This window comes from Leucoraja erinacea, chromosome 1 (assembly GCF_028641065.1).
Source record: "Leucoraja erinacea ecotype New England chromosome 1, Leri_hhj_1, whole genome shotgun sequence".
In the NCBI taxonomy this organism is placed as follows: domain Eukaryota; kingdom Metazoa; phylum Chordata; class Chondrichthyes; order Rajiformes; family Rajidae; genus Leucoraja; species Leucoraja erinaceus.
Window position 1 is genome coordinate 66,337,068 of NC_073377.1, and position 25,906 is coordinate 66,362,973.

A 25,906-nucleotide genomic window follows, 5' to 3' on the forward strand; every position below is an offset into this window, starting at 1 on the left:
TCTTACCTGGTAAGCACAGACGGGGCCATTTAGACGCAACCATAAACATGTCCTTCCTGTGAAGGAACCACGTCCTGCGACTCTGCATCCAGAGGTCTCGCGTTTTGTATACCCTCCCACAACCAGGCCAACTGCTCCACAGCCAGAGACTGTGTCCCCCACGGCCTCTCCATGGCGTTCTGCGCCCAGCTCGCCTATTTCACTACCTCCACCAGACGGGTCTCCAGTGCCGTCCCTGGTTACATCCCTGGTCCTCTCCCCAGTCACTTCACCGGTGAAAGGAGACGTGGATTCATACCGCACACGTGCCGGACGGGTCAGCAGCCACCCCTCAGATACGGTGATTTTGTGTAACCATTTATATTTCCCCATATGTGTTATGAGCATTTCAGCTACTGTAGTGTTCAGCCACCATGTATATATGCTTTATTTTGTTTCTACAAGGAAAGATGTAGATTGGTTACTGCCTACTAACCAATTATAGTGCTTGTTAGTAGTAGCTCCGCCTACTATTCAGTTTATATTACCAGGAGTTTGCTTACGTAATTTAGTGTGAGTAGCTGCTAGTTACTGTAACACCTTGCAGAGACTAGTGCTGTAACAGTACTTTATTACGTGTTGTACCTTGACGTGTGCACAACTCATCTCATTACACATACTAAACAACCAGCTGCTTAAAATTGCATTTCCATGCAACAATTTTTAAATCAAAGGAAGCTTTTTTTGTTGATCACAGCAATCTTATAACCACAAAGCAGAAATTAAACCACTTTTGTTCCATATTACAAATTGAGGAAACTTAATTTTCCATTATACGCTTTTGGAAAGAATGGACGATGACAGTATGATGAAAACATCACTATTAAGTGACTGCATTTTGATTAAAATGATTTGACAAATTTCAAAACTAAGACCATATGGAGTAAACACTAGTTTTTACGAACATCTTTCCCGATGTTGGGGGGAGTCCAGAACCAGGGGCCAGTTTAAAATTAAGGGGCAAGCCATTTAGAACAGAGACGAGGAAAAACATTTTCAGAGAGTTGTGAATCTGTGGAATTCTCTGCCTCAGATGGCAGTGGAGACCAATTCTCTGGATGCCTTCAAGCGAGTTAGATAGAGCTCTTAAAGATAGCATAGTGAGGGGATATGGGGAGAAGGCAGGAACGTGGTACTGATTGTGGACGATCAGCCATGATATTGGATGGCGGTGTTGGCTCGAAAGGCAGAATGGCCTACTCCTGCACCTATTGCCTATATAACAAATTTTGGTTATAACGAAAGGATCTACCGATCTTCACCGACAGGCCGGGCTGTAGATGCTACCCCTGGGTCGCATCTCTTCCCTGGCCGCTTCCCTGCCAGGTTGCCGACGTTACCCCTGGCCCACACTGCTTCCAGGCGCCACCACCGCCCCTTACCTTCACACTGGCTTCCCACGGACCATGACCAAAGTCTCCGCCGATCCTCCCCTCAACTCACCTCGATTCCATGCCCAGTACCAGACAGTCTGAAGAAGGATCTCAACCCAAAAACGTTCTATTCTCCGGAGATGGTGCCTGACCTGCTGAGTTACTCTGTGCCCTTTTGTGTAATTACAAGCATCTGCAGTTTTTTTTTCTTTCTACTGCTGATAGCAGACTTTCGGCAATATCATACACTATTGCCCCCCCCCCCCACCCAAAAAACCCATTTAAAGCCATGCTAAAGCACTTAACAATACCATTCAATATCACTAATTGAAGAAAATGCTATAACTATAACAAAGTAAAATGGACTAACTGCTTTATGTACAATTTTGTGTTTTTGCAGAGTACCGTTTAGTTAACATGAGCAAGTTTATTTTGGAAAAGACCAATCCTTGCATGTTTATTATTTAGTTCTCTCTTAATAATTAACTTTTAAGCATTGATCAGGATGAGTTATTATTTATAATTCATTGGTTAGCAATAATGTTACTAGTGACCCAAAAATCACTTTTCAAATGCATTAGAATTTGAGAGTAAAATAATAATAACAGTTATGATGTCAATTGTTATAGGAAAAGATGCATTTAAGGTCACTAGATTTTATTACTTTGGTAGAAGTTGTCTAAGGCAACAGAAAAAATGCAATACTGGAAAATCACCTGCTTTAGATGCACAATTTGCTGCCATGGTCAAAAAGTAGCTTTAATGGCACTATCATGTTACAATTAACATTAATCTTAATCCAATGTCCAAATAAAAGCCAAATTACATCAGTGCTGCCGAACCGCAACGCTACATTAACATTAGATAAAGACCAAGTCAGTACTTTTCTCTTCAATGAACAACACTAAATGGGTGAAAACAAAAGATCAATTCACATGATTCTGAAGTGAGCACATCAGAATACAAGTTGGACTGTATATCTGACATCAACACATTCTAATAACCTTTTTAAAAAACGTGCAAATTTGGTAACACCGTCAAGCTTCTGTGTTCAATTTAATTTTTGCTGCTAGTTATACAAAATAGAACACAAAAGAAAAGCAGCCTGGCCTATCAGACAGGAAACGCAAGGCAAGAATTCTGGCTTAAAGAGCCGATTATGATGCATTAATCAACAGATCACGGCTTGGTGCATTGAATCAAAATTTAGCTATTCCATGGTTCAACAATTTATACTCTAAAAAATAAATCTAGTCTTGAGCTTCATCCGTTAAGCTATACAGAACAGTTCTAAATGCATACACATACTGGTTTCGTTAAGAAGTCTTTTCAACAAATTTTCATTTAAGACAATCATTTAATACAATTTTCATTGGAATTCATTATCTTTCTGGAAAAAAATTCTCAGCATAATACAACTTACAACACAATTCACAAAGTCAACAGCAAGCTATCACAGTGTGGTCTGCTGTTCCATTATTATAGTTCCATTACAAAACGCAAAACAGGCTCAGAAGAAATTTTGATACTGGATTTAGTGCTTGTAGATATTTAATGCTTACAGCAAGTCAGTTTTTTTTGGGAGAGGATAAAACAAAAACAAAAACACATTTCAAATCTGTTTTCTTAGGTCTTTTATGGCTAATTTTGAATATGGATGTTGTTCCCGAATGTAAAGTGCTAGGACATCTGTCTGTCTTTAAACCATTCCACAAATTCATCCAATAAGACTGGCCCTGAAAGAAAGCAAGGAAATTATAAATTAATATTGTGATCAGAACAGACATTGGTGTATATTAAAGCACCATTAAAAGATATTAAACTCAGAAAGCAAAGTAGTATTGAAACACAAGGTTTCAATACTACTGACAACGGGAGGAGAATGAGGAGTGCAGGGGAGAGATACGACTTTGCCTTCCATCACAGTGAGGAGATTCACTGTGATGGATATTTGTGTAAATTGTGTTGTGTCTTGGTTCTTTTTTCTTGAGTGTATGACTGCAGAAATCAAATTTCGTTTGAACCTCAGTGAGGTTCAAATGACAACAAATAAATTGTATCATCATTGTATCATTTTAATCATCTTTTAAAAAATTACCACAGAATGCATTGTCATATAGAGAATTTTGACAGACAGATGGGCAACTAAAGAGAAACCAGTGGTTGCACATCCAGGCCACAGGGCAAGATTAAAAAGGAGAAAAAACAGAAACTCACAAAAGGGACATAATACATTTATTTCAAGAGGGCTAGAATACAAAAAACAGGGATGCAATGCTGAGGCTCCAAGGCACTGGTCAGGCCACATTTGGAGTATTGTGAGCAATTTTGGGCACCGTATCTGAGGTAGGATATGCCGGCTCTGGAGAGGGTCCAGAGGAGGTTTACAAGAATGATCCCAGGAACGAGTGGGTTTACATATGATGAGCGTTTGACGACACTGGGCCTGTACTCACTGGAGTTTAGAAGGATGAGGGGGTACCTCATTGAAACTTACCGAATAGTGAAAGGCTTCGATAGAGTCGATGTGGAGAGGATGTGTCCACTAGAGGGAGAGTCTAGGACTAGATGTCATAGCTTCAGAATTAAAAGACGTTCCTTTAGGAAGGAGATGAGGAGGAATATCTTTAGCCATAGGGTGGTGAAACTGGAATTCTTTGCCACAGGAGGCTAAGTCAATGGATATTTTTAAGGCAGAGATAGATAGATTGATTAGTACAGGTGTCGGGTTATGGGGAGAAGGCAGAATGGGGTCAGGAATCAGCTTTGATTGAATAGTGGAAAAGACTTGATGGGCCGAATGGCCAAATACTGCTCCATTCACATGACTTCACAATGAAGTTTTATGATTCTACACAAGATGTTCTACATGGTTCTTTCTGATCTGCTGCACTTCTGGACTTTTATAATTTGAATCCATTTTAGATGCGACTAGACCAAGTGCAGACCCGTTGGGTCTGTTCCCCCAACGTGTGGTTGCGGGGGAGGGGGGTGAACTGGAGGGAGGGGCCGGCAAGCGGCGTCACACACACTAACTACCCTCCTTGATATTATATTAACATTATTAATTTGCCCCTTTTATCCCATAACCGCCCTATCCACTGATGCATAGCCCCCAATTCGCAGACGCATCTAGAGAGGGAGGGGAGGAGGGGGTAGAGAGTGAGGGCAGAGCGTGAATGGGGAGAGACAGGGACAGAATGACAAGAGTTAGAGAGGAGAGGGGGAGGGGGGGGGGAGGAGAGGGAGGGGGGGGGGGGGGGGGGGTGGCAGCCAGAGCGCGAGGCACAGAGCGATCTGAGGACGGTGAAAAGCAGCGGGGGGGTACCAGCCGATCATGGCTTCCGCCAGCACCGGGCGGGGAGGGGGGGGACCCAGACGATCGTCCCCTGTGACGATCCCACAGCGGCGGGGGGCGGGGCCAGGAGGCAGGCGGGCCTGGATTGGTGGGCATGTGGGCATTGTGACGTCAGCAGTTGGCAAGCGGCGATTCTATTTGAAAAAGTGAGTTTTGTCAGGGTTTGTCAGACCCATGTCAAGTACAATATTCAAATTCTGGGGAAATAATTGACCAAATTTAGAGAGGAGTGCATTTATGAACTCGTAAGTTAAAACCCTACCGATATTGTACAAATCTCTGCGTTTTTGCGTCTGCATTTCGAGGAGATACATTTCAAAGGCAAAATGACACACACTGACACACACACACACACACACACAGAGTTTTAATGGATATATGACATGATGAACTCAAAGAATTTAACGCAGACACCATTTTTATTTCTTCTTCTTTGAACTGCAAATGAAAAATAAATCACTTTGCAATATCACTTGTGCATATTACTTGATCTATAATTTACAGAATTAGAATCAGCAACAAAAAAAGTTCATGAATCAGACGAAAGCTTTGAGAGGAACTTAGCATAATTTTATCTTCAAAGAAGACATAAAGTTAGCTGAACATCAAAAACGTTGTGAGTATATGTACAAGGTTGAGTATTTAACTTTGGTATAAACTACATTCTTATTGTATCCAGGCAGATAGATGGTTAAAATCTGTCAATGACATCTCACTCAAACCCATCATCTTCAATTTTAAGGTAAACACAAAATGCTGGAGTAACTCAGTGAGACAGGCAGCACATCTATGGAGAGAAGGAATGGGCGATGTCTCGGGTCGAGACCCTTCTTCAGACTGATGTCAGAGGCGGGACAAACATAGAACGTAGACGGAGACAGTAAGACTAGTGGGATAACTGGGAAGGGGAAGGAGAGAGAAAGCAAGGGCTATCTGAAATTAGAGAACAATACAATACAATTTATTTGTCATTTGAACCCCATTGAGGTTCAAACGAAATCTGCAGTCACACACAAGAAAGAACCAAGACATAACACAATTTACACAAACATCCATCACAGCGCATCTCCTCCTCGCTGTGATGGAAGGCAAAGACTTAACTCTCCCCTGCACTTCCCCCATTCCCCTCCCGATGTCAGAGTCAAAGTCAAAGCCCCCGGCGGGCGATGGTAATTGTCCCGCAGCCATTTACGCCACGTGATGCAAGGCCACGCTTCGGGTCTTGTTGTTGGAGCCCCCGGTGGGCGCTAGCAAAGTCCCGCAGCCATTCCAAGCCGCGCGGGGCGGTGATGTAAGGCCCCGCTCCAGGTACTCTTCAACCCCGCAACTCGGGCGGGCGAAGTCGCCGTTGCAGACCCCGAAAAGCGGTCTCCCAGCAGGGGCCCGCGGGCTCCCAGTGTTCCTGCCCACCAGACCTGTGGTAAGCCTCCGAATCCCCGGGGTTGGGTTGCAGCAGCGCGCCACCACCGCTCCTCCCGCTCTGAACTCGGCCAGCTCCGCGGTGGTTAGGTCCGCAGCTCCGTGACTGGAGCCCCAGGTCGTTCCTGCCGGAGGCCGCTCCACGGTGCAGTCCCAACGACAACGGAGACCTGACAGAGAAAAGGTCGGGTTCTCCGTGCAGGGGATAGATTTTTAAAAGTTTCCCCCACCCCCAAAAAATAAAAACTACATTCAAACGAGACAAAAAATAATAAAAAGACAGATGGACTGCAGAGGCCGCTGCGACGTGAGTCGCGCCGCCCACAGTCAATGTCCCTACTGCTGGGGTGTAAAGTACTCAAGCGAAATATGAGATGCTGTTCCTCCAATTCGTGCTGGGCCTCACTCTGACAATGGAAGCGGCTCAGGACAGAAAGGTCAGATTGGGAATGGGAGGGGTGCTGAAATGCTGAGCCACCGGGAGATCAGATAGTTTAAGATGGACTGAGGGGAGGTGTCCAGCGAAACGATCGCCGAGACTGCGCTTGGTCTCGTCAATCTATAGAAGTTGACACCTGGAACAGCAGACACAGTAGATGAGGTTGGAGGAGGTGCAAGTGAACCTCTGCGTGGAAAGACTGTTTTGGTTCTTGGATGGAGTCCAGGGGGGAGGTAAAGGGACAGGTGTTGCATCTCCTGCAGTTGCAATGAAAGTACCTGGGGAAGGGGTGGATTGGGTAGGAAGGGTCGTGTTGACCAGGGAGTTATGGAGGGAACGGTGTCTGCAGGATATCTACTCGATTTTAGGGTCTTCTCTACATCCCGCAGCTCCACTCTTACTTGCCCTCCCCCCATTCGAAACAAAGACAGAGCCCCCCCCCTTGTCCTCACCTTCCACCCCATCAGCCGTCGTTTACAGCATATAATCCTCCAACATTTACACCACCTCCAACGGGATCCCATTCCCGCAGAGACCATTCCCTCTGTAACTCCCTGGTTAACTCGTCCCTTCCCACCCAAACCACCCTTCCCAACTTGCCCACACCGGCCAACATGTCGCAGCTACACTCGTTCCACCTGCCTGCGCTGGATCCATATCCCTCCAAACTTGTTTTATCCATGTACCTGTCTAACTGTTACTTAAATGTTGGCATAGTCCCAAGCCTCAACTACCTCCTCTGGCAGCTTATTCCATACACCCATCAAAGTGACCCCTCAGTTTCCCATTAAATCTTTTCCCCTTCACCTTGAACCCATGTCGTCTGGTCCTCTATTCCCCTACTCTGGGCAGGCGACCCTGTGCATCTACCCGATCTATTCCTCTCATGATTTTATATACCTCTACAAGATCACCCCTCATCCTCCTGCACTCCAAGGAATAGAGACCCGGGCTACTCAACCTCTCCCTATATAGCCTCACATCCTCTAGTCCTGGCAACAACCCTTTCAAGCTTGGCAATATCTTTCCTATAACACGGTGCCCAGAACTGAACACAATATTCTAAATGTGGTCTCATACAACTGCAACATGGCTTCAAACTTCTATAATCAATCCTCTGACTGATGAAGGCCAATGTGCCAAATGCCCATTTGACCACCTTATCTATCTGCGACTCAGACCTTCAAGGACACATGCACCTGCACTCCTAGATCCCTCTGCTCTACAACACTCCCCAGAGGCCTACCATTCACTGTGCAGGTCCTGCCCTGGTTAGATGTCCCAAAATGCAACACCTCACACTTATCTGTATTAAATTCCATCAACCATTCCTCCGCCCACCTGGTCAATCAATCCAGATCCTGCTGCAATCTTTCACAACCATCCTCACTATCTGCAAAACCACCCACTTTTGTATCATCAGCTAATTTGCTAATCTTGCCCTGTCTGCTCTCATCCAAATCATTGATGTAGATGGCAAACAGTAACAGGCCCAGCACCAAACCCTGAGGCACACCACTAGTCACAGGCTTCCAATCCGAGAAGCAATCTTCCACCATCACTCTGCTTTCTTCCATGAAGTCAATTTGCTATCCATTCAGCTGTCTCTCCTTCGATCCCATGCGATCTAACCTTCCAGAGCAACCTACCATGCGGAACCTTGTTGAATGCCTTACTGAAATCCATGTATACAACATCTACAGTTCTGCCCTCATTGTCCTTTTTGGTCACGTCTTTAAAAAACCCCTCAGATTTGTGAGACACGACCTCCCACGTACAAAACCATGCTGACTGTCGCTAATCAGCCCTTGCCCATCAAAATGCATGTATAACCTATCCCTCAGAATACTCTCTAGTAACCTTCCAACTACAGATGTCAAGCTCACTGGCCTATAGTTCACAGCATTTTCCCTGCAGCCCTTCTTGAAAAGAGGCAAAACATTTGCCACCCTCCAGTCTTCCGGCACCTCTCCTGTATTTAAGGATGACTCGTAAATTTCAACCAGGGCTCCCGCAATTTCCTCTCTGGATTAGATTTGATTTATTTTGTATTTCGATAATTAATATCAATTTTTACTCAATTGCAAAGCATGAATAATTAATAGATGAATTATTAACTTTTAAATGAAAAGCTTTGAACAAACTTCCTAAACTTAACCATACCAAAAAATATTTCACTTCAACCTAGAATCTTTATCATGTTTAGTATAGATTTGAAGTACCGTATTTCCCGACGTCCAAGACGCTATTTTGTACTTTAAAGTAAGGTCCGAAAATTACCTGCGTCTTGGAGGCCAAAGGTTAGGCTGAGCAATGCCACTCTCTTAGCGACTGCTCCGCGGAACCTGCCACACCTTCGCCCCTGGAACGGTGTGGTGGGAAGCGACTGTGAAAGGACAGCACGGCAGGGGGAGCGAAAGAGTTCCTTTCCACAGCGTGTGGGGAGTCTGGCCCAGGTCAGCATGGCCTGGGCTGCACAAAGTTCCAAACTTGGCCACCTCAGCGCCTTCTGTCGGCCCGCCAGCCAGCCATGGTGTCCTTCGGCACAGGAGTAACCGGTGGAGGTGGTGGTTAGCGGGTAGCTACTGGGCGGATGGCTGGCTGCTCCATCCCGGGCTCTCTCTCTCGGTCTGTCTCAATGGGAGTGCATCTTCAATACAGGTGCATCTTCATTGCCGAGAAATACGGTACATTAACAGGTAACTAGAATGTACTAGAATAACTTGGTACTTTGTTCTGCTTATAATAACACCATTGAAAAGGCGAAATGGAGAATCCATTAAATTCTCAGTCTGATAAAGCTTCTCCCAGAACTTGCCCTGAAAGATGATGTCCCTCCAGCTCAAATGTTGAGCTTTTCAAAAGGTAGATTTCTCATTTAAGATTGACTTGTTAGGCAATACAGTGTTTATTCAAGCCAACTGTACCATAAGCTTTGGGCACCATGGAGAGGTAAAGGAATACAAGAAAGTCTACAACCCGTGAATTATGCAGATATGCAAGGAATGGAGGGGTATGGATCATGTGCAGGCAGATAAGAGTTTATCCTGGCATGTTCGGCACAGGCATTGGGGGCCAAATAGCCTATTCCTGTGTAATACTTTTGGATATATTCTGTTCTTTCCGGGGCTTCCTACTCCTGCCAACTTTGCCCTTCCCTCATGCACACCTCAAACTCTTGCTGTCATACTTTAAAAAACTTCCCACTTGCCAGGCACCCCCTTGCCTGCAAACAACTTACTCCATTCAACTTCTACAACCTCCTGTCTCATTTACCGTATCCCAATTTTGAACTTTAACTTGTGGATCAGTTCTGTCAATTTCAATAACTATTTTAAAAACAATAGAGCAATGGTCATTGGTCCCAAAGCCTTTCCTCTGTCACTTGCCATGCCCCATTATAAGAGTAGGTCAAATTTAGTCCTCTCTGTAGTAGGATCCTCTATATATTACACTTGGAAACTTTCCTTCACGTGCTGAACAAATCCCACCCTACTTCTCTTAATACTATGGTATCTCAGTCTATATTAGATAAAATCACCAACTATGATCACTAGAGCCAGGATGTTTAGGCACTAAAAAAACCTCTGAAATAGGCAGGCAAAAAGGCATAATAAAATTACAAAAAAGGCACGGAAAGGAATTTATCGACAAAAAGGCATAAAAAGGCATTTATTTCCACAACCAACATATGGTTAAAAATAATAATAAAGGAATATTACATTAAATTACCCAAGTTGCCTGGTTGCACATAATTACTAGCATTTATTTTCAAATTATCTGGTGTTAAAATTCAGACAGATGCTACAGTTGTGAAAAGCTTCTTTCTACCCCAGCTGAGGTCACTGGTGCATACCCAAAACAAGCTACAGACTCTATATTCATATCGATATCTTGTGCAATACAAGTACCTTTGAGAACTTTAGCTATGTTTTGTATTTCTTCAAGGTCTTTGTTAGCTAAAATCACTCTCTCACATTTTCCTTGTATGTCTTTACCTACATTGCCAAGAACTTTACGAATATCATCAGTTACTTTGTTGAAAACCTGCAAGTTATTCACTAGTGTTTTGCCACTTTTCTCAAGGGAAGTGATAGCTTGTGGGAAGTTTCAAAAATTGGAAGCAATAAACACCGATCCCTGATCGCGGTAGGGACTTTTTCTGTACGATTTCACTGTTGATCCTGACTGTAGCAGATTCTTCTTCTTCAAAACAGTTGATTTCTTTTATCTTTTCAAAATTTGCAACCTGGTAGAGTACAGTAGAGAGGACCATGTACCCCACCTATTCAAAATGGGCTAAGGAGGTAGCGGAATCTCGGAATTTCCTTGAACAACTGCACACGTGAAGGTAGTTTGAGGAAGATTTTCTTGACATCGGAAACTAAGCGATCGACATTTGGAAACAAGCTATGTCTGTGATTGGCAATTCTAAGAAGTCCTTGAGCTAAGCATGTCAAATGCAACATTTTGGGGCATAAAACTTTTAAGTCACAAAAAGAATGCCTTCTTGTGTTTTATACCTTCTGGCCAAAGTATTGAAAGTGACGATGTAAACAACTGCGCAATGGCCATAGATGCTGCTGCACCCGCTGAGTTTCTCCAGCTTTTTTTTGTGTAACCTTCGATTCTCCAGCATCTGCAGTTCCTTCTTAAACACTGCGCAATGGTTGAGCTGTTTGACTTCCCCAATACTTCTTTTGATGGTTGACCTGCCTCCAGTGTACCAATGACCACATTGGCAACATATCTCCCTACAGCATTGGTTGTCTCACCTATTGGGATCCATAATTTGTTGCATGCAACTTCATCTCAAATTTTCTGCACAACAATGTTGAAGTTGCTGTCAACATAACTTTTCCATAATGATGACTCGCTTGGTGTATGTTCCTCTGTATTTCCCTAAAAAACCTCAGAGATTTGTTTTCAAATTTCCACAGTGGAATTCCAGCATCAATGAATGCCTTGCACAAATCACACGAAAACTCAGATTTGCGACTGGAGCCAGCAGTAAATGTAATGAGGAGACAAGCTTTGGTATTTTGCCTGGGTAGTCTACACCCCAGCAGTAGCAACATTGACTTCTCTAATTTTAGATAGCCCTGGTCTTCTCCCTCCTCCCCCTCCCAGATCTCTTTCCAGTCCTACTGTCTCCGCATCTTCCTTTCTTTTTCCCGCCCCCCCCCCCCTATCAGTCTGAAAAAAGGTCTCGACCCGAAACGTTGCCTATTCCTTCTCTCCATAGATGCTGCCTCACCCGCTGCGTTTCTCCAGCATTTTTTGTCTCCCATCGATTTGTCCAGCATCTGCAGTTCTTTCTTAAATAGCTCTTGGAGAAAACTGAACATGCGGGCAGTGGCACGAACGATGAATGACTGACGGTGGCGCCCTGGGTTTCGCCCAGATGGTTGAAGTTTTCTTGTAAGTTATACTATGTTAACACATTAATAACATTAATATTAACGTGTTAACATAGAAAACGTCATTGTAATCATGGTACAACCAGAGAAAATAGCATGACCTTTTAGCAAAATGGCAAAAAAAGGCTGATTTAGGCACTCGATCATGAAAAAGACATTATCCTCATGAAATCATCAAAAAAGGCAAGAAAAGGCACATGGCAAAATCCTGGCTCTAAGGATCACGTTATTACACTTATAATTCTCCACAATCTCCCTGCATATTTGTACTTGTAATTTCCATTGATTATTTGTCAATACCAATGTTCCCTCTAATTTTTAGTAATTTGTTTGCGCAGAAATCTTGTATTATGCAATTTTTTATGCTGTTACAAATGTGTGTGCGCACTGAATTCTTGTGCAAATATATGACCTCATGAGCTTTTGGTGCAGCAGTTTTTACTATTTCGTTAAGCCATTCAACTTTAAACCGGATTGCAGTTCTTTTGCGCTTCACACCTTTTGAATACGAGATGGTGAATCAAAATTTCTTTCAATAAAAACCTCAACTGTACAACAGTCAATATGATTATGCGATTTTAACAAATAAATTATATACTGTATAATTATTGATAACTATATTTTAGGTAACATTGTAGTATCTATGACACACTCTTGAATGCTCCTTTTTCAAATGAAACGGTTCTTTATTATAACAAGTAACAAGTTCCCCCCCCCCCCCCCCTCCTCCTCCTTCCCCCCCCCCCCCCCCCCCCCCCCCCCCCCCCCCCCCCTCCCTGTCTCTGCTCCTTTTTCCCATTCCCTCTCCACCCCTCTCTCCCTTTCTTCCGTCCCCTCCCTCCAGGGCCGGATTTAGATGAAAAGAGGCCCTAGACTATTCCACTTGTGAGGCCCCTCCCAATCCCCCACCCCCACGACGAGAGGAAGATGGAAGAGTCCACCATATTGACGTCTTTCTTACAGTTTGGCTTTCTTCCGAACCAATTGTTCAAGCATTTTTGATTGCAACATGCGCCTTAATTTAGTTCAACAAAGAAACTGACAAATTACTAAAGAACTTGAATGCTCCTTTTTGCAACCGAGCGTGGCCAATGAGATAAGGGCTGGAAAGCTGCGCTTTTTATTTATTGCCAGTACTAGTGTCGAGTTAACTGCTTAAAACACTATTATTCTGAAATGGAGGGCACGGAAAATTACTGAAGTGTTGTTTAGAGACTACAGTGCATTGTGACAGCATATAGGTGTCAAGAATATTATACACCATGCCCGTACCAAGCTTTTCAAAAACGGGGGTTGGGGGGGGGGGGGGTGACATGGCATTATCACCCAAACTTTTATGTGAAATAAGTGCACGCAGCGCATATCACATGCGCGGAGCTCAAAGACCTTTGCCAATGGGGTCTTAGAAGCTCTGGGGTTTTAGATGCTCTCTGGTGCATTCCGAGCCTCATTTTGGAGTATTTTTGCACTAAATTTATGACCAATATTTCAGAAATAATTTTGGTTGAGTCAAGAGTAATGAGTGGTTGGAATGGGGTGATTGGGGTCATTGTTGTATACATTTTTTAAAATAAGAATTGAAGCTTGTTTTAATAATCAAGTTGTACTGTAAAATGTTATGTAAAATGTTATAAAGGAGCATGCAAACTCTGCAAATAAAATACTGTAAGTTTTTGCAGTAAATAAAACCTTTTTTTAGAAAATGTCTTGTGTGTTGATTTGATTGCCTGTTAATGTTCGACTGTGTTAGTGTGTGCACATTAAAAATATGATTAATGAAAGTCGCAAACTATGGAATACATATTTTTCAGTATTGTTATCAAGGAAAAGAAAGCAGTTCCAATTGTTTGATATTATTCATATGAAGGAGAAAATATAATTGCTCTAAAACCTACCTTAATTTTGCAATCTCACTAAAGATAATCCCCCTTTCCTTCTCCCCCCTCCTCCATCCCCCTCCCTCCACTTCTATCCCCCTCCCCCCCTGTCTCAACCCCCCTTTACCCCTCTCACCCCCCCCCCCCCCTCTATCCCTCCCTCCCCCTCTCTCCAGGGCTCCGACTCCGCATACACCGCAGCAACCCCCCCCCACCCCAACAGCCTGGAGAAATGGGCACTCCCGCAAAGCAATATTCCACATCTTACCTGGAGTAGACACCTAGGATCTTTGGTAGACACGAGGCATCGAGGTGATTGTGTGGCGTGCAAATGGAGATCTGAACCCGCCCGGACCCACTGCGCACTCGCGTCGCTACTGCGTCACCGGTTTCCCCCAACTGCGCAGGTACGGATGGTCGCAATTTTTTTCCCCCTAAACTTCGTGGGCCGGAACCAGAATTTTGGGTAATTTCCACCAAAGTGGAAACACTGATAGCGCTCCAATTTTTTCTTTCTCGGGATTTATTTTACTCGGGGGGAAGAAAACACCTTGGCCGGAGGCCCCCTAGATTTTGAGGCCCTAGGCTTCAGCCTATAGGTAAATCCTGCCCTACCGAGGTTCCCCTAGATCCCGAGGCCCTAAGCTTAAGCTTGTGAAGCTTATACGTAAATCTGGCCCTACCTCCCTCCCTCTTCCCCAAGGTCCAGTCCCGTCCATTTACCGCTGGGTTCCTGGCAGCAGCGCCACCATCTTTGAGGAGAGCGGCCCTGGCCCTCCCCCGGATGAAGTGCGGGGACGGATGCAGTGTCCGCGGATCGGATTTCCCCTATGCCAGAGCGGGCTGCAGCTGTCTCCGGTGCTGGATCTGGCCGTGGATTTTGAAATTCGGAAACCAGTCTCCACTATAAAATTTCTCCACTGTCATTTATAGCGGAGAAATTTCATAGCGGAGATTTTGTTCCCGAATTTCAAAATCCTTTGTGCACACATAATTTTTCTTTGTGCGCTGGTTTCAAAACTTGTGTGCACACGCACACGCACGCAGCTTAGAGGGAACATTGGCCTATAGTATAATCCCAACAATGCAATCATCCCCTTATTATATTTCATCTCTACCAACAAGCACCTTAGTAATTTCATCTTGGAGGGAATCAACAGCTTCAAATTATTGTGCATACATATCTGATCATCTGTCCGAGGCTCAGCATATTAATGCAATCACATAGAAAGATCGTCAATGCCCCTATTTACTCAGACATTTGAGGAGATTTGGTATGTCATTAAATACTCTATTAAAGTTCATGGTAAAAAGCATAATGACTGGTTGCATCATGACCTGGTTCAGTAACTCAAACGCTCAAGAATGAAGCATGCTGCAGATATTGGGGGAAATTACAAGTATTGATCACCTCATTATCAAGGGATCTACATGAAGTGTTGACTCAAGGCAGCAGCTAACATCAAAGACATACTACCGTGGTCATGCTCCCATCGTGCTGCTACCATCAGGAAGAGTTCAAGAGAGTTTATTGTCACGTGTTCCTGATAGGACAATGAAATTCTTGCTTTGCTTTAGCACACCAGAACATAGTAGGCACGAATACAGAACAGATCAGTGTATAAATATATACACACTGGAGTCTGAGAATCGTTACCTCCAAGTTCTAGAAAAGCTTTGTGCAATGAACCAACAGGCTCTTGAACCACATTGCACAGCCCTACCTCATCAGAAACTACCATGGACTTTGTATAGGTTGCACTATGTACCTCAGCTTGCACTTTTGTGGTCTGGTAAAATAGCATAGCTGATCAATTATTGGTATGACTTTTTATTGTTTATTTGTTGTGTGGTTGCATTAATGTGCCTGTATAGCTGCAGCAAGTAAGTATTTAATTGTTCCATTCCTGGTACATATGACTATTAAACGCTCTTAAACACTCTGCCTCAGAGGGCGGTGGAGGTAGGTTCTCTGGATGCTTTCATGAGAGAGCTAGATAGTGCTCGTAAAAATAGAGTAGTCAGGGGATATGGGAAGAAGGCAGGAACGGGATACAGATTGGGGATGATCAGTCATGATCACATTGAATGGCAGTGTTGGCTCGAAGGGCCGAATGGCCTACTCCTGCACCTATTGATTACGGTCATGATACTCTCCTTAATCAAAAGTATAAATAACTCTTTCCTCCACTTCTATCCCATCTGTACGGCCTGCACCCTGGAATATTAAGCTGACTGTTTTGTCCCAACCTTAGCAATGTTTCCATAATAGCGTCAATATGGCTATAATATATTGTTTACGTAATAACCTAAACAGAGGTTTTCTCTTTCATATATATTCTTGACAATGTTCAAATGTTTTTCTTTGTACTTTCTGAGTATGTCCAGCAGTTCTGCCAACTATTTAGAAAATTGACACTTTCTTGACAAAAGAAAAAGTCATAATTGCCAGCTCTTGAAACGCTAGATCGAGCTACACATTGCTGCGTCAAATGTCCCTGCTGTTGTGGAACAGCAGCTTACCACTTACTTTCAATTATAACCAGTACTCAGCTGCAAAAAAGAGTGTACTGTGCATTTTATTAAACATATGCAAATGAACTAGTATACCAAACTATCATGTCATTCCATAATCTGTTTGGACCTCAAGTAGATTTCCCAACCATGCACATCAGAGCTCACAATTCACAGTTGGCCAAGTGGTGCAAAAACAGAGTTTCTGGCATTTAAAAACCTTGACAAGATTTAAAATGCTCAATACATGTATCACTAGACAACATTGAACACCAATTCTAAAATTAGGCTGCAAGTGTTTGTCATCTGCCTTCTGCAGAAGATGACATTTGAACCAGGAACAGGAAGGTTTGCAATATGAATATTCCAATTGGAGGCATGGAGGACTGCCAATTGCTCACAAATAATTATACAATGAGGGCAACTTCAATCCGGTGAAAGATCAGTGTTAAAAAAAGATCTGTTCTTTGCTGAGCTCTGGAGGTAGATGGCAAATGACAGAAACTTGGTTAATACTAATGATGTGCAAGGTTGATTACTGCTCATTAAATAGAAAAGTTACACAATACAAGTCAACTTTATTTGTCACATATGTGTAGTGAAATGAAAGTGGCAATGCCTGCAGATTGTGCAAAAACTACAGAACGGAATTGAACAGAATCAGTATTTACATGTTAGAAAATATTTTTTTACAAAAGACACAACACAACAGTAAATTAATGCAGTAAATTAGTCCCTGGTGAGATAAGGGTTTACAGTCCTGATGGCCTGTGGGAAGAAACTCAGTCTCATCCTCTCTGTTTTCACAGCATGGCAGCAGAGGCGCCTGCCTGACCGTAGCAGCTGGAACAGTCCGTTGCTGGGGTGGTAGGGGTCCCCCATAATGTTGCTGGCTCTGGATCTGCACCTCCTGGTGTATAGGTCCTGCAGGGGGCGAGCGTAGTTCCCATAGTGCTTTCGGCCGAACGCACTACTCTCTGCAGAGCCTTCCTGTCCTGGGCAGAGCTGTTCCCAAACCAGTTTGTGATGTTGCCGGACAAGATGCTTTCTACAGCCCCAGAGTAGAAACACTGAAGGATCCTCAGAGAGACACTGAATTTACTCTACTGCCTGAGGTGGTAAAGACGCTGCCTTGCCTTACTCACCAGTGTGGTAGTGTGTGTTGTCCATGTCAGATCCTCTGTTGTGGACTCCCAGGTATTTAAAGCAGCTCACCCTATCCACAGTAGTCCCATTTATCTTCAATGGTGTGTACGTCCTTGGATGTTGTACCCTTCTAAAGTCCACAATCAGCTCCTTAGTTTTTGTGACATTCAAGAGGACGCTGTTGTCCTGACACCAGAGTGCCAGATCAGTCACCTTCTCCCGGTAGGCCTTCTCATCGTATTCGGAGATCAGGCCCACCACCACAGTGTCATTAGCAAACTTGATGATGGAGTTGGAGCTGAACCTGGCCACATAGTCATGTGTGTACAGGGAGTACAGTAGGGGGCTAAGGATGCAACCCTGGGGGGATCCTGTGTTCAGGGCGAGGGGGTTGTACACAATCAGTCTGCAGCACAGAAATAGGCACCACCCTGCCAAGTCTGCATTTATCATCAAGCATCCTTTCTACACTAATCCGACACCAACTCAAATGTTATTCACAAGTTTAGGCTTATGATTGCCACATGTACTAAAGCACAGTGAAAAGCTGTTGTTTGCATGCTATCTAATCAAATCAGATAAAACTAAACATGTATACAATCAAACGAAACACACACAAAAGATAGTGAAGTGAAAGATACCAGAGCACAGAATATAGTTATTGTAGCATAACAGTACCAGAAAAAAATTCTTATTGATTCTCTCCACAATCCTATGAATTCCCTTCATTCCCACAGATTCTATTATCATCATCATCGGCAGTAAGTCGAAACAAGTATGACTGTCCTCTCCATAGGGTCGTCTACTTGTGGGTCTGCAGATGTCTGTAGAGGCCGTCCACCTTCTGTCTCTCCTTACGGTGCTGTCGCTTTGTCTCTGCAGCTCCTTCCTGCACGGATTTCCACCAGGATTGCCTGTCCAGTGCAATGCGTCCCAGTTGCTCAATGTGATACGGAAATTCTTCAAACTGTTCTTGATGTTGTTCTTGAAGTGTTTCTTTGGCCCACCGGTAGCTCGTCGACCTTCCTTCAGTTGAGAGTACAGAATCTAGGAGACGTGTGTTAGACATGCGGATGACATGGCCAGTCCATCAAAGTTAGTGCTGCATTATTGTTGTGGTGATGCTGGTCATGTTGGCTTCCTCCAAAACGCTGATGTTGATGCATTTGTCCATCCAGCTGACCCTCAAAATCTTTTGTACGGATGTTTGATGGTATTGTTCCAGGGCTCTCAGGTGCCTGTTGTAGGTTGTCCATGACTCAGCTCCATCGGCGAGGACAACGGCAGTTTTGTATGAGTCTTTACGTCTTGATCTTCAAAGACTCTTTTCCCGAGTCTGGCGTAGGCTCCGCTAGCACAACTCGGGCGGTGGTTGACCTCAGAGTCGATGTCACACATGTCACTGATTCTATCACACATCTATACTCTGGGAGAAATTTAGTAACCATTGAATTTGCTATCGCCTTGGGATGAAGGAGGAAATAGGGCAACTTGGCAACCCCATTTGCTCACAGGGAGAACATACAAACCCAACAAAGTCAGAAGTCAGGATTGAACCCAGGTTCCGGGAGCTGTGATGCAGCAGCACGACTAGCAAAAAATTATTGTGCCACCATACGCATCTTTTCAAATGTTAGGTTTTTTTTTAATTTGTGTTTGGCTCGATTGATACTTTGTGTTTAGTGCATAAAATAAAACAGGTATGAGTTTTCCATATCATATCCCCTATAATCTTATCCCCTATAATTTAGCAGCTAGTCCAAGCATCCTATACCTAAAAAAAGGCATTTAAAAACACCAAGATAATAATGACCTGATGAACGACAAAATTGTGGAATCCTCATTTAAACTGCAACCTCCTAAATGCCACTGCTTGGCTATGATAAAACGCGGAGAACTAATACTGAGCTACTTGCAGGAAAAGGGTATATTTTCAGAAAAAAACATCACAAAGTAGTTCTATACATCTTTCAGCATCATGCCTCTTTTATAGCAACCAGTTGTTGTTGTTCACTGCCTCATGCATGGGTACTAAAAGGGATTCGGACAAGGAGAAAACAAAATTACAGTGTTTCCTAGTATACTTACAAGCCCCATCTTCATCATAGTTGCTAAGATCAAGATTAATTGTTCTGCTAAATTCAAGCACATTGCACCACTGGTCCTTGTTGATCACTTTATACTTGGATTGCTGCAAAGATAACAAAGTTTCAAAATGGCAGTGAATCACCACTGTACGTGATTTTATGACGAGAAGAAAACAGTCAGTTCTGCTACGTGCAAAAAAAAAAAAAGTTGTGGTTTTTCCTTATCCCTTGCATTTTACCATAGCACGATATAACATTGTACTTCGTCAGTCACAAGCCAATGATGTCCAGGGGCTTACTAAAATAAAAGGATAAAACTGGGGCCTAAAGCATGATCTAAGACTTTATCAACCAGATTTTTCAGTTCACTGAAATCTATAATTTGTTGATATTGTACCAGCAGAAGTACCTTACTTTATTTAATTTATTGTCAGTGTAGAGGTGCATACAACAAAGTTGAGGCGCACTGTACAGGTCCAAGGCAATGATCTGTTTTTTTTTATTTTAAAGACAGGATTATTAAAAAGTAAATTTACTGTGCTGATGTGGTTATGATTTTGATTTCAGAGAAAACTACATGATGCAGCAAATACACTTCATATGTATAATTTTCGAAGCACAATCTACTGGTACTCAGTGACTAAAGTTGTCAAGCAATCAAAAATGCCCACACACTTTTCTCAACATACTATTTTCCCAAAAATGCATAAAGAAAGGCAAGGGTCTTGTAGCATCATCTAAAATAAGATCATTCCAGTGTCTATATCCCATGCATATTCATCAAATGGGCAATTATCTATATCTAAATTTCTATTTATGATTGATGATCAGTATATTGGACAGCTCAATAAAAAATATTAATTGGCATGATAAATGCAAAGATAAAAGAGCAGAAATGTGAATCACATTGTCCAATATCTGGTCAATGCACAGTGCCATAACCAAATCTCCCAGGATTATTCAGTCTGAATAAGGGTCTCATCCGGAAACGGCACCCATTTCTTTTCTCCAGAGATGCTGTCTGTCCCGCTGAGTTACTCCAGCATTTAGTGTCTACCAAAGATCTTAGAGCCGAGCAAGATGATTCACTCTGCGAAAAAGCCGTAGTAGCCGATGGGTAATCTTCAGCGACATTCCCGTAACCGGTTTCTGTCATGGCGGCGTCCACATCTACAAGCGGAGCGTACTGCTCCTCTATAATTTGCTTGAATCGCCAATGTAGGCGACCTGATCTGTCTTCAGGTTCCCCACGAAAAACAAAAGGTGAGAAAAAATGTATTACTTTCTGTCGTGTAGTGAAAATATTATTTAGCCTGTCCGATCTCTCTCTATAGCTCAGATAGTCGAGTCGTTGCCAGGACTCGACTATCTGAGCTATCAAGTGGGTGAGATCGGGCAGGCTAAATAATGTAATTTCTTTCAGCCTCTCATACAAATTCAACTGAACATCTCGACCAAAGATCGTAGAAGGAATCACGATCTTTGATTCAGACTCCGTTGCACTTGTGCAGCTTCCACATCTAAGGGAACAACGATATGACATGAGGAGCACACATTAAAGCTTTAATTTCTTTCTCGATGTATAGTGACTGTAACCATATACATATAACCATATACAATTCTATTCTTATGATCCCAACAATGTATTATATGACATCACTTTTTTACTTTTAGATTAATGTCTCTGTTAAGAAATCCAGCATCCCATTTGCTTCATTAATTGCTCTGTCAACCTGCCCCACATCCTACAAGGATTTATGCACCTACTGTACATTTTTGCTTTTGTTCTTGTTGTAAGGCATGCATGCTAGTGTAAGAAGATTTTAATAAGCTCTTCTACATTTAAGATAAATTGACATTAGAGGAAAAATGTGTCTTCAATACACATTTCTCTCCCCACCCTTGAAAACAATTTTTGCATTTAAGTGATATGTCATCCATTCAGCAGGTATGTAGTTATAATCAAATGTATTCTTATAAGTTAATCCTATATGATATTCTTATAAATTAATCTTATAATAAGATTATTCTTAGTTAATCCTATATGATATTTTCTGTAATTTCAGATGTCGACAGTGGGTCCAGAATACTCGTCGACAAGATCTCGTACACTGAACTACGGAGCACTTGTCAAAGAACTGCCGTCATTGGTTAGCTGATATTCGAAACACTGCAACCTTGTATATCTCGCACACAAAACAATGTCAGCTATGTAAATCATACCATGAAAGGCAGAAATAAGTGTTATCCTTGTTTATGAATTTCGATGTTGAATTATTTAAAATAGAGTGGGTTGGTGCACAATCCATAAATCACAATAAAAAGCCAAAATGTGCCTATGTTCCTTCCACAGCGCGTGGGGAATCTGGCCCGGGTTAGCGCGGCTGGGCCAACAGGGGTAAATATGCGGGGAGGGCAGGAGTGTTGAGAAGGAGGGGGTTGGGGGATCATGCCAGCAACTCACTCAGCAGCTCGGGTGGCTGCGAGCAGCCGGTGGGACCGGACAGCAGAACTGCAGCTAGACCAGGGGCTCGCAGGAGACCTGGGAACTGCAGCTAGACCAGGGGCTCGCAGGAGACCTGGGAACTGCAGCTAGTCCCGGAGGGTTCTGGTCCCTATGCAAAAATGTTTGCCGGCCCCTGGACTAAACCAAACCCTTGATCCTGTCCCACCAGCCTTTGTGTTCATTGATATTTTATTCACAATAATAGGATTTCATAGAGGGAGAGGTAGGTTGAATGAATGAAAGATTGCTCAACAAATAATTAGAGATCACAAGAAATATATATATATATATAATATATATATGTATATATATATATATATATAAGAAACTAGAAAAAGTGATTGTGTGTTTGTGTGTGTGTGTGTGTGTGTGTGTGTGTGTGTATGTGTACACACACACACACACACACACACAAATATATACACACACACACACACATACACTTTATGGGTGCATACAAGCAGTTGTGAACAATGAGATTTGATGAATTACAGAGTGCAAGATTAATACAAAAATCAATTCAAACTCAGGACTTGAGCCATTTAAAAAGAAAATTTAAAAAAACATGTAAAACCACACAAACTGTTCCCCTGCAACGTTGATTACTGCAAGTTTACTACACAAATCAATTCAAACACAGGACATGAGCCATTTAAAAAGATAATTAAAAAAGACATTTAAAACATTTAAAAAACACGCAAACTGTTCCCCTGCAATGCTGATTACACTGCGAGAGGCATAACTGAAGTCGGGTCGTGTTTACTGAAATGGCAGAAGTTACGCTCTGTTGCGTACTAGACGTCAGTCCATTAGATTTTGCAGGAGTGGTCTATCTTGCTCCGCTCTAAGATCTTTGGTGTCTACCTCCCAGGATTGTCAACAGGTGCAGAACTAAAATACCAGAGTATCTACCTGCAGAGTTTATTGGTCAACTTTAACTTGTTTTTATTTAGCCAGACAGTGCTTTTTAAAAAATAATTACTACTTGTTACTTTTTCAAATTAAAGTTTATTGATCCTCAGTTTTCCATTATCCATGCACGGTTAAATGGTTAAAATACATTTTACTGAAATTAACGCCTATTACTTGAAAATATTATACAAAATTGTAAATAATTAAAAATGAAAACTAAACTTCACCAAACAATTATTTTTAAAAATAGCAAATGTAATTCTCTTTAAGATTTAATGAGCATTGAAAGGACAGCTATAACTAATTCATATTACAACGTTATATTTTAATACCTCAAGGAACTGATGAAAGGCTGGGAAAAGCGGCCATGTTTTTCCTAAGAGTAGTCCCAACATGCATTTAGCAGTGCTAATTTCCAAACTACGTTGATCCTTTTCCTGTGAAGAGAAAATACAAATACGAAATTCAAGCCATAGACAGAAATTGAACATCATGGTGAAGACCGTGTCAATAAATTACTTTCAAATATTAACTGGCAACAATTTGTTTGCAATTTTATTGAACGCAACATTAGTCAGTAATTTTAACTTGAATGAGAATTTTATGCACACTATTGTGTTAAGAGTTTTTTGGCACCACGAATGTGGGGCAATAAATTGCTGCCAAGTTGATGGATATGTTAATGCCTCGCACATCTCACAAAAATGTCTTCCTTTTTAAATGTTTCAGCTCAATGCAAATCACTAAAAGTTGTCATCTTTCCTTGTATCTCTCCAACTTAGCAGATGGCATTTACATCTGACAAGTGCAAGATTATGCATGTTAGGAGGTTTTAAAAAAGTGTATGATATACACAGCTGATGAACATCTTGGGGGATTCTTGCCTTCAATGGCCATGGCATAAAATACAAGAGCTGGGATGTCAATTTACTACATCATGAGGTGTCCGAAGAATAATCCCGACCTAAAATGTGACTTATTCATATCCACCACAAATGTTGCCTAACCCACTGTGTTCCACCACCATTTTCTTTTGTAAACAGCCATCATTAAAACATTCTTTCCTCCCGGTAGGACCTACTGTGTGTAAATCTAGCTGCCACACTATCAGAAGGAGGATGTGATCAAGAAGGAGAGGCTGAAGATGACATTCACTAGGATGTTGCCTGGATTGGAAGATTTTTGTTATAACATGAGAATGGCCAGGCTCTGTTAATTTCCCAGGAGTAGAGAAGGCCAAGGGATCATCATACAGAATATTATGAAGATGAACAGGATAGATGGTAAGAATCCTTTTCCTTGTGGGTGTCTTGGGCAAGAGGGCATAGGATGAATTCAGAAGATAGGAGAGGGGGATTTTATTCATAGGTCCAATAATACTGCACAGACATGGCGTGCAGAGGGCCTGTTTCTGTGATCCTATATCTCAATTTTTTGAAACAAACTATTTCCCAAGGTGGCCCAACAGGGTACAAGTTGAGATGGTTTCACCAGTGTGAGAGTCTCATATGATGGGACATTGTTTCAAGGTAAGAATTTGAGATACATATACATTTCATTTTGTAGAGAATTACAGAGATTCCAGGAAACTCTGGAATTCCCTACCCCAAAGAATTGTGGAAGTAAATACATTGGGCAGGCTTAAATGACCTGGAGGGCTACGCCAATTCCCACTTTCATGCATTCATCAAATCTCAACAGCAGGAAGGAACAATAATTCCCAATGTCAGAAGGGCTGTTACAACAACATCCCATAGCACTTAACATCCAACAAAACCTGGCAGCATGTTGAGTTACAAAGATGAAGATAATACAGTAAAATTCCAAAAATCCTCCGTCCTTTTGTTGGGGGAATCTTGATGTTTCAGCATCTGGCTCACTAAGGCCCTATTTCCAATGCTCTCTTTAAACTCATTTGGTTCTGGAAAATTGTACTATTGTGCAAGGAGTAATAATCCCGGAAATGTGCGAGTCAAAGGCTGCTTGATTATTGGAGTTTTACTGTAGATGACTCAAGACTAGGTTAGATTTAAGCAGGAGACACCCTTTAAGATACTAAAAAGGCATCTCCACTTTTTAGAGAATTTAGGGGGGGTCAGATTAAAAGCAGGGAAAGTAGGACCTAAAGCAGACAAAGGCACAGCTGTTAATAAAGAAATGAGTTAAAAAACAAATCAGTAACATTTACAGCACCAGAATTGGAGGAGGAGCAGGGCCAACTCGATACTCTGAAGAGCTGCAAGAGATTACAGGTATGGGGTGGGAGAAGCAGATTTCAAAAACACGAATGAAGTTTACAATGGACCAGGATTCAAATGTAGGCCGGCAAACATGGGTGATGAATGAACTGAATATGGTGCAGGTTAGCATTTGGGAATTAATGCTTTGCAATAAGTCAAGTTCGTAAAAGGTTGTAGAAAGAATAACCAGAGTCCAGAGATAATAAAGGAATAAATGTTTTAACATTGATGAACCAGAGCAAAAATGAAGACGAGTGTAATCGCAGAGGTACATGGCCTTGGAAATGTGAGCGCGACATGTGGTCTGAAGTTCATCATTAAGATAACCGGAAAACTAAGAGGCTGCAAGAAAACAATAATGCAACACGTTACGAGATCAAAATCATTGCAAGAAAGATTGGTCAAAGCAGATGCAAGAACAACATTCAAATGAAATTGGATACAAAAGGTAAAGAACTATGGAGAAAGTTAATAATTGTAAAATTCTGAGAAAGTAGATAAACACAATGGGCCAAATAGCCCATTGATTCTACAAATAAGTATTCAAACATATTTGTTATAAAAAAATGATGAATA

General features: G+C 42.3%; 1 protein-coding gene across 4 annotated transcripts in view; it reads right to left on the reverse strand.

The window, feature by feature from the left end:
• Nucleotides 1–2,052: 2,052 nt before the first annotated feature.
• Nucleotides 2,053–25,906, reverse strand: part of dcun1d4 (DCN1, defective in cullin neddylation 1, domain containing 4 (S. cerevisiae)) — a 66,776-nt gene continuing 42,922 nt past the window's right edge. For all 4 annotated transcript variants that reach the window (XM_055636412.1, XM_055636409.1, XM_055636401.1 and 1 more), the window contains 3 exons: nucleotides 23,423–23,527; nucleotides 19,674–19,776; nucleotides 2,053–3,148 (listed from right to left, as the gene is read on the reverse strand). In XM_055636412.1, coding sequence (XP_055492387.1) covers nucleotides 3,093–3,148; nucleotides 19,674–19,776; nucleotides 23,423–23,527 — 264 coding nt within the window. In that variant the 3' untranslated portion in view covers nucleotides 2,053–3,092. The remainder of the gene's footprint in view (nucleotides 3,149–19,673; nucleotides 19,777–23,422; nucleotides 23,528–25,906) is intronic.